We start from the raw sequence: 9,968 nt of genomic DNA on the forward strand, positions 1-9,968 counted from the left end.
AAGCTACCCTTCAAAACAGATGGAGAAATAAGATATTTCCAAGAAAAAGACCAGCTCAAAAGATACCCGGTTGCATTTGAGAAAATATTTAAGAATACTCATGAAAATGATGAAACCAACACAACTAAAAAAACAGAGGAAAGGAAAACTCCAAGTAAGGTCAATGGATAAACAGTAACAAAAAATGTCAGGAAAAGTAAACCAAGTTACCAACAGATGAAGAAGGCAATGACAGTAAATAATCAACACATCTCAGTAATATCTCCCAATGTTAACGGCCTCAACTCTCCAATTAAAAGACAGTTTGGCAGATTGGATCAAAAAACAGAATTCAACAGTCTGTTACATTCAAGAAACTCTTCTAATCCAAAACACATTCGTAGATTAAAAAATTAAAGGATAGAAAACATTATTAAAAAAAAAGAAAACATTATTTCATGCACCAAGACCCTGAAAACAAACATGGGTAGCTATTCTAATATCAGACATGGTAAACTTCAAGCTACAACTGATTAGAAGGGACAAACTAGTTAAGGAAATAATCCAACAAGAAGAGATAACATTAATAAATATATATGCACCAAATACTGGAGCATTTATCTTCATAAAACAAAAACTGCTGAACTTAAAAAAGCAAATAAACATTAACAAGATCATAGTAAGCAATTTTAACAGCCCACTTTCGCAAAGAGATAGATCAAAAAAAAAATCAATAAATATCAGTGCTGAACCACATCCATGAACATATGGACTTAATGATATTTACAGAGCATTACACTCCTCTACAACGGAGTATATATTCTTTTCAGCAGTACATGGTACTTTTTCCAAAATAGGTCACATAGTAGTCCACAAAGCCTACTTAAGTAAATACACAAGAATTGGAATTACCCCATGCATACTATCAGACCACTGTGTGATAAAAACAGAAATCAACAGCAGAAGAAATTTCAGAAAGGTAAAAACTCCTGGAAAATTAACATTCTCCTAAATAACCAATGGGTCACAAAAGAAATTTTAAGGGGCCAGAGATTTAGCTCAGTGGTGCAAGGTCCTGAGTTCAATCCCCAGTCCTGGAAAAAATAAAATTTAGGTCCTAAGTGTGAGTTTGATCCCTGGTACAGGGAGGAAATAAGGGCAGGTGTAGGGGTATAGCTCTGCAACACAGCACCTGCCTGGCAAGCCCATGGTCTGGAGTTCAATCCCCAGTACCAAAAAAAAAAAAAAAAAAAAAAAAAAAAAAAAAAAAAAGTAAAGAAAAGAAATTTTAAAATGTCTGGAAGTTAATGATAATGACTGCACAACTCACTGAAACCTCTGGGACACAAGGAAAGCAGTTCTAAGAGGGAAATTCATTACAATCAATGCTCACATTAGAAAAACAGCAAGTCGAAATAAAGAGCCTTATGAGAAATCTTAAGATATTTGAGAAACAACAACCAACAAGCCCTAAGCTGAAATTGAAGGAAGGGAAATTATTAAAATGAGAGTGGAAATTAATGAAATTGAGACCAAAAAAAGGGTACCAAAAAAAAAAAAAAATCAATGAATCAAAGAGCTGATTCTTTGAAGAATAAGTAAAATAAACAAGCACTTAGCTAGACTTATCAAAAGAGAAAATATTCACATTAATGCAATTATAAATGAAAAAGTTGAAATCAGAACAAATATTGTTGAAATCTAGATGGTAATAACTAATTTGAAAATTGTATTTCAATTAGCAAATTTTGAAGACAGATTCTTAGACTCATCCAAATTACTAAGCCAAGAAGACGCTTAACAACCCAACAAGAAGCAATAAAACTGACACAGTAATAAAGAATCTACCAACTAAAAAAAGGCCCAGGACTTGATGGATTCACTGCTGAATTCTATAAAACCTTTAAGGATATTATATCTTCAATATTCCTCAAGCTCTTCAAAGAAACTGAAAGAGATGGAGTACTCCTAAATTCATATGTATATATTCATATATATATATGCTTGGACTGGCTATGAATTTTAATACATTTGTTTTTTTAACACAAGATTTTAACTTTGGAGCTTTTTATGAAAAATTGAAATTTATTATCTAAGATTTAGCAAAAGATGTTCCGATTAAGAAATTGAGGTTCTTGTAATGTTGTGCTGCCCCCCAGGCATACTTGAATTCATAGAATCATATTTAGTTGTTTGTGAAGAGTTTATGAGTTTATGTTTGCTTGGCCTGGCTGTGATCTTAGCAGAAGCCCCTGCAAAATGGCAATGCACTCACATGCATTTTTCAGAGCAGGTCAAAAGCTGGTGGTCAGTAGACCATTGCCTCCTTCTGCTGGTGGTCAGTGGCTTCACAAGGAACCCCAGCTGAGAATCACTACCATAGATTGTTGATTCAGAGGATATCCAATCTTTAATGTTAATAGTGTTAGCTATTTTTGGTATAAAGATAGATTTGTATAAGGTGCTTCATTTTTTTTTAATTTTATATTTTTGTGGACTCCACATCTTGAACACCAAAAACTGACTACAGCAAAAATAAAGCAAAACTGAAAACACATAGTTGGAAGATCATTCCAAGAGACCTGGACAGACACGTGGAGTGACCAAAACAATGGGAAAGTGTTTTTTTTATTCATTCTATGTACTAAAAAGTACTGTGTGTTGTACATCAAGTGTCAGACAGAACTTTGACACCAAACACAAGTGTTGCCAAACTTGGTGAAACTGAAAGAAAAGAGTTCTTGAAAGGAAATTAAGGAAATATCATTTCCATCCAGTATCTTAGTTTTTGTAACTATCTATCTAAAACAAATCATTCGATAGCTGCCAGCTTTCAAATTTCATTGTGTATGGTAAAACATGGCAAACCCCAACTGATACGGATTTTATCAAAATGGCCATGTTGTCTAGGAGTAATTCCCTTTTTCAAGATTTCTCAAATAAGGTTAAAACTATGTAATGCATCTTTGAGATGCCACTTAGCAGAAGAAATACTATTACAGACCGAGTCCTGCTCATGGCAAGTGATGTTAGTCAGCAGCTCATCACTGACTTAAAAGGCAGCCTGTGACTCCACGTGCTTGAACAAAACCGCAAGGCTAGCAGTAATTCTGCTGTTGGTAATATCATGAAAGAAGACCTGGTAAAGTTGGTGTCTTCACCTGGAAGAACACCAAGGACAGAGGTCTACAGTGCTGAGATGGAGGCTTTCTTGTCCTAAGACTTCAGACCAGAAAACATGATTTCAATTACTAGTGATGGTCACTATGCAAGGTGGGGGAAACATCTGATTTATACAGTTCTTTGTTAAAGAAGCAAAACATCCAGTCATTCAGTTTCATTGTATTATATATACATCAAGAAGCTCTTTGTACCAGGGAAAGCAGCAAAATATTAGACAATATCCTCAAAGATGTCACAAAAATGATGAGTTGCATCATGGTTCACACTCTTAATTTTTGACAGTTTCAAATACTTTTTTTGGTACCAGGGATTGAACACAGGACCCTGTACGTGGAAGGCAAGAAGCAGTGCCACTAGCAGGGCGTGGTGGCACACACCTGTAATCCTAGAACTCGGGAGGCTGAGGCAGGAGGATCGCTGTGAGTTCAACACCAGCCTGGGCTACATAGTGAGTTCCAGGTCATTCTCAACTACATAGTGAGACCCTGTCTCAAAAAAGAAAGAAGCAGTGGCACTGAGCTAAATCCCTGTTCTTCAAATACTTCTTGATGAGGTTCAGGCATAGTATAATGCTTTACTTATAAACAATGGGGCTGGGTATTTATTATATCAAAACATTTGAGAAAAAACTACAGAATTTTTAAAGAAACCTTAAAAATGCGCAGCTGAAATATTTTCGAAATCTAAAAATGCATTTAGAAAAGTATACATTTGCAGACAATTCTACAAGCCATCCGGAAATACAGAAGGAATTTTCTAGCATTGTAGCAGTTGCAAAAGGAAACTTTAGTCATAGATTTTTTACAATTCTGTAAGCCAGAGATTACCTTGTTTTTCTTCTTCAGATAAGCCAAATTTTAAGAACTTGATCTTTCTTGCTTATACTGGTTAAATTTTGGAAATCTGGAAATGGAGTTACTGGAATTTCTAGAAAATTCTATCTGGAAAAATAAATTCTATGACCTACATGCAACACTTGAGAAGACAGAATGCGACAGGAGGACAAAGGACACCACAGTTGGTGGGAATGAAAATGAATCCTAAAAGCATGGAATTCTCTGCCAAATGATTTTAAGTCAACGAAAGCACGTGGGATTGCTTTTCTTATTTTGTTTGGATTCCCTTACGCTTGGGAGCAGCTGTTTTCAGCTTTGAATTATATCAAATCGGACACGAGAAACAGACTAACAGATAAGCTGAGTACTGCACTTGTTGCTCTCAAACTAAGGAAGTGTGAGCCAAGGTTTGACAAATTATCAGCATCCACACAACAGCAGAGATCAAGGTAACTGTGCAAAAGTACACCAAATGCAAACTTTTCCCTTTCAAGAAAAAGTTGGCTATATCATTGAAAGTCGTGTTATTGTGTTTTTCAAGACAAAAGATGTTAATGTATGAGTTTTTCTAAACTAAAGCCTCAGTGTTCAAGTTGAATTGTAGTATGGACACTTTACTATAATTAAGTGAGCTTTGGGTTGCAGTTCAGGCACTAGGCCTCTAAAATGTTAGCTGTCACTGCTATAGGTCAGTCTCCTTTACGAAGATAACACAAAAATCCTCAACAAAATCTTAGCAAATAGAAGGTGGCACATCATCAAGAAGATCATATCATATACCATGACCACGTAGGATTCATCCCAGAGATGCAAGGATAGCTCAACTTACATATGTCAACAAATGTAATACATCACATAAATAGAAGGTCAAAATACACACCATCTTATCTACAGATGCAGAAAAGACTTTGGACAAAAATCCAACACCTCTTCATGATAAAAAAAGAAAAAACCTGAAAAAAACAGGTATAGTTGGGCCAAACTTGAATTTGATAAAAGCTATTTATGACAAGTCAACAGCCAGCAACATATTAAATGGGGAAAAAATAAAAGCATTCCCCCTAAAATCAAGAAAAAGCCAAGGATGCCCACTATCACTATTTTCATTCAACACATTACTTGAAACATTAGCCAGAGCAATCAAGCAAGAAAAAAAAATAAAATGGATACATATAGGAAATGAAGAACTCAAATCATCATCATCTGCAGATGACATGATATTCTACATAGAAAACCCAAGGAACTCCACCAAAAAAACTCTCAGAATTAATAACCAATTTCAGCACTGTAGCAACATACAAAAATCACTAGCATTTGTGCTCACTGATGATAAACTCAATGAGAAGAAAATTATGAAAACAATACCATTCACAGCAGCATCACAAAAAATTAAATACCTGGAAACTAACCTACCAGGAAAGTGAAGGACCTCTACAAAGAAACAACAATACTCTGAAAAAGGAGTAAAGAAATGAGAAAATGGAAAGGTGTCTCTCCCCTCACGCATACGCAGAATGGCCATACTACCAAAACTGTTACACAGATTCAATGCAGACCCAATCAAAATACCATCAACATACTTTACAGAGCTAGAGAAAACAATTCTAAAATTTACATGGAACCAGAACAGACCCAGAATAACAAAAGCAATTTTGGATATTAAGAGCAAAGCAGGTAGCCTTACAATACCAGACTTCAAACTATACTACAAAGCAATAGAGATAAAAACAGCATGGTACTAGAAGACAGAAAGATACATGGATCAATAGAACAGAACAAAAGATACAGAAACATCCCCAGACATACTGAGCTATTTGATCTTTGACAGAAGGGCCAAAAGTAAAAGGAAAGACAGCTTATACAGCCAGGTGTCAAGGGAAAACTGGTTTTCTGTTTGCAGAAGACTGAAACTAGACCCATTATCTCTCATTGTGTACTAAATTAAAATAAATGGACTGCACAAAAAATAACAAGAATCAACAAATATTTCAGATTAAAAAGCTTCTGTACAGGAAAAGAATCAATAAGTAAAAAGACAACCTACGGAATGCAAAGAAATTTTTGCCTTCTATTCCTTAGACAGAGGGATAGATAAGAATGTATAAAAAAAGAGTATATAGAATGTAAAAAAAACTGACCAAATAAAATTAAAGACCCAGACAAGAAATGGGCAAACAAAATGAAGAGACATTTCACAGAAGTACAAATGGCCAATAAATATATGAAAAAATGTTCAACATTTCTGGCCATGAAAGTTGATTTGCCATGAGCTTTTACTTATCTCTATTAAAATTAATATCTTAAATAGGCCCTTAAGATGTCAGGTGATTTTTACTTTCTTCTTTTCACTTTCTCTATCTGTTGTTGATCTTATACATGTACATATTATATAAAACAATAAGGTTGATGTAAAACTCAGCCCAGAGTAATGTATAGAAATTTAGAAACTCTATTTGATTTCCAGAAGAGGAAATGTCTACCTTATTTACTATTGTATCCAAGATATTTAGCATAGAATCTAACATGTAGTTAGCAATAAAATGCAGTAATAAATGATTATACTAATAAAGATGTATTCATATTTCTTTTATCCAGAAATTTCAACTTTTACTATCTGTCATACAAAATAATAAAGAAACACATCACAACCTAAATACAAAAAAGTTGCCTTACTGTTACTTCTAAGTGATTTTTCTAAAATTAAAAAAAACCTAAGAAACTCAGACTATAAGGAAATCATTAATGGATTATGTGACCATTAAAAAGTAAACTTTTGAGTTTATAACAGAAAACTGTCCCCATATACTGGTTAAAAACATGAAAATGGTATCATAGAATTCTAACTATATAAAAAGAGAAGAAGCGTTGCATACATTTTTATTCCAAAGAGACTAAAATCTTCTGAAAGTAAAATGTTCTATGAGTATATTTTGAATACAGTTGTGGCTATAACTTTATCAAATTTTTCAACACTCATTATAATATGTTCCCTTTTTAAAAAACAAAAATCAGGGGCTGGGGATTTAGTTCAGTGGTTCCAGCACCTGCCTCGCAAGTGCAAGTATCCAAGTTCGACCCCCCGCCCCCGCACTACAAAAAAAAAAAATCAGGGCTGCGGATTTAGCTCAGTGGTGCCACTGCCTGCCTCGCAAGCACAAGTCCCAAGTTCTATCCCCTGTACCGCAAAAACAAAAAAAAAATCATGTCTCAATGAAGCTGCCATTTTTTTTAAAAAGATGAAAAAATACACTCAAAATATTTTGGAAGGTAAATCATTTTACCCAAATTTTCTAACAACAAATATAATTTTTCTAATGCCCCCTCAAAATGAAGGCAGGTAAGCTTTGAAGTTAAAGATTTGCCATTTTAGACTGTTGAGAATTTAGTAGATGCTAATATATATTAGATAAATAGCAACCACCAAGTACAGTACCTAGAGCTAATTACTATCAAGGTCCCTTAAATATCCAGGACCTTTATTATATTCCACGTAAATGGTGTTCTCCAGAGTTCTGTAACATCCAGGCCCTGCATGAACTGTACTTAATCTTTACGGTCTTTCTAGGAACAACTTATAAGACACTTGTCAGAGGTTAAAAAGAACTGCCAAGAATGAAGTTAATAAACTTGCCCAAGATCACAAAGCTATTAAGTGGTGTATCTGAGATACAAATCTAGGTCTATTGACTTCAGGGTTAATATTCTGTCTTTTATTGCTACATTTCACCACTGTTCACCAAAGGGTAACCATTCAAGCTCCTTATTATCTACAAACATGGTGAACACAACCACCCAGTATTTATTCTATGGTCCCAGACTAAAGTTTCCAGGGCACGACATCATATACTCAATTGATTTCAAACCAACAACAGCCCTCTTAGACATAGTTACTCAAATCTGTAAAATAGTATTACTATTCAGTCCCCATTTCTCTGTAGTCAAAGTCAACACTCCTCACTCACCTGTAAGGCTCACTTATTCTTACCATTAATTAAGTCCGAAAATGACTTTTTAGATCCCATGGGTAGTTTTTAAAAATTATTAATTTCGTTGATTATGTATTTAAGCAACATTGTGGAGGTAAAACCGGGCAATGGCTACTATTACCATTTGAACCAATGATTTCACTTGTATTGATTTATCCTATAATAAAACATGTTTGTAGAACAGCATAAAAACATATATACATGTTTATTATAGCATCATTTCTAACAGAAGAAAGTAGTGCAAAATTATAAAAAGAGAGGAGTAAATGAATTCAAACACACTTAGAAGTGCTTTGTAAGAGCACACAAGATGACAATTTAGAACTAACAAATAATATATCTGGTGTTGTACAGTCTTAAGAAGTATAGGTATCTTGCGTACCACACAAAACTGAAATACAATTTCATTAAAAGTGAAGAGTATGATCAGCCTATGATGTTCATGACCAAATACAGCATTCGTTACAAAAAAGAGCCCCCATCTTCACTTCTTTATCATCTAAGTCAAAACTAACTGAAGTTTCTCGGCTCAGTTTTTCAGAGGTCAGAGTTCCAATTTTTGCTAGCACAATTTATAGAAGACAAATTTCAAGAAACTGTCAGTTGAAGAAAGACATTCAAATTTCATTCAGCACATGTACCATATGTAAATTACTGCAAAGCAAAAGTTCTGTGTAAATCAAGAGAAACAGCACAACGAGAGTAGTAAGCCTTAGGATAAAAAGCAGTCAAAGGCTCATTAACTGAACATTCACACATCGCTTCAAAAATAACAACTGCATGGCTATGATCTGTCTGTCAACTGCGGCACTTGTTCCCTCTAAGTTACAATCATTTAACATCTAAAGACTGCAGGAAGCAGCTTTTGTTTCTGATACTAGAGGCTGTAAATTTCTTTGGCTTGCTCAAATTTAAAATTCTTTTTTTTTTTTCTTTCTTCTTTTGGCACCGGGGATCGAACTAAGGATCTTGAGCTTGCGAGGGAGGAGGAAGCAACACTGAGCTAAATCCCCGGCCCTTCTCTTTCTACCTTAACACACAATAACTTTTAAAAGGCTTTTTTTTTTTTTTTTTTTTTTTGGAAACAGGGTCTCCGTATGTAGTTCAGGCTGGCCTTGAACCCACTATGTCGCCCAGCCTGGCCTCCAACTCCAGGAGATCCTTCTGCCTCAGCCGCCCATGTGACTAATTCTAGGCATGCGCCACTAGGCCCGGCCCAAAAAGCACTTTTAAAACATCAAATCTTAGTGTGTAGAAATATAAGGTGGTTCTTTACCCCAAGGAAATTAACTCTGGCTACCCAGTGCTTAGGTGCCAGTTCCTCAAGAGCCCTGCTAAATACGCAGCTCCAAGCTTTGTCTGTGTCCCTGGAGAAAGTGACTGTCTCTTAGGTGAAAACATTCCTTCACTAACTAGGAAATGTAACCACACCGAGGATGATGTTCACTGTCAAGCCAAATCTCTGCCCAATGGGCGGCTTTCACTGCAAAGTCGAGATTATGAAAGGTTCTCTTGGCTCGGAGTTTTTTAGAGGTGCGAGCAAGGAACAATCGGGGTGCGGTGTCTCCGGGGTCACCGCAGGCTGGACCGACGGAACAGCTGGAAGTGGTGAGCACCATACCTGGAGGAAGCTGCAGATTGGCAGGCAACTGGATTGTCGCGGTGGTGGGGGCTTTCACGGTGACGATCTGAGGGGCGGGCAGCCTAGGGCCGCCGCTGAGTTTAGGCAGAGCACACACCGGAGCTACTTTGGTCACCAGGGTCCCCAAGGGGGAACGCAGCGGCTGGGGCGCCGGGGACTCCACGCAGACACTGCCGGGCGCCTTAGTCACGGCGCCCAGGGCGGGCGCCCCTGAGAAGTCCCAGGAGCAGAAAGTACAGTCCTATGCCTACCTGTATGGGGTTGGACCACTTAGAAGTGAGAGAATTAAGTCTCTGGCAGAATGAACAACAACAACAAAAAAAAACCCAAGCATTTACAGAA

General features: G+C 36.3%; 1 protein-coding gene across 1 annotated transcript in view; it reads right to left on the minus strand.

Moving 5' to 3' along the window:
* Positions 1 to 9,968, minus strand: part of Taf4b (TATA-box binding protein associated factor 4b) — a 142,426-nt gene that overhangs the window by 131,838 nt on the left and 620 nt on the right. The window contains exon 2 of the mRNA XM_010644010.2: positions 9,606 to 9,836. Within this exon, the coding sequence (XP_010642312.1) occupies positions 9,606 to 9,836 (231 nt within the window). The remainder of the gene's footprint in view (positions 1 to 9,605; positions 9,837 to 9,968) is intronic.

The sequence above is a fragment of the Fukomys damarensis genome, unplaced genomic scaffold, assembly GCF_012274545.1.
Source record: "Fukomys damarensis isolate Sample0158 unplaced genomic scaffold, DMR_v1.0_HiC HiC_scaffold_30, whole genome shotgun sequence".
Taxonomy (NCBI): Eukaryota; Metazoa; Chordata; class Mammalia; order Rodentia; family Bathyergidae; genus Fukomys; species Fukomys damarensis.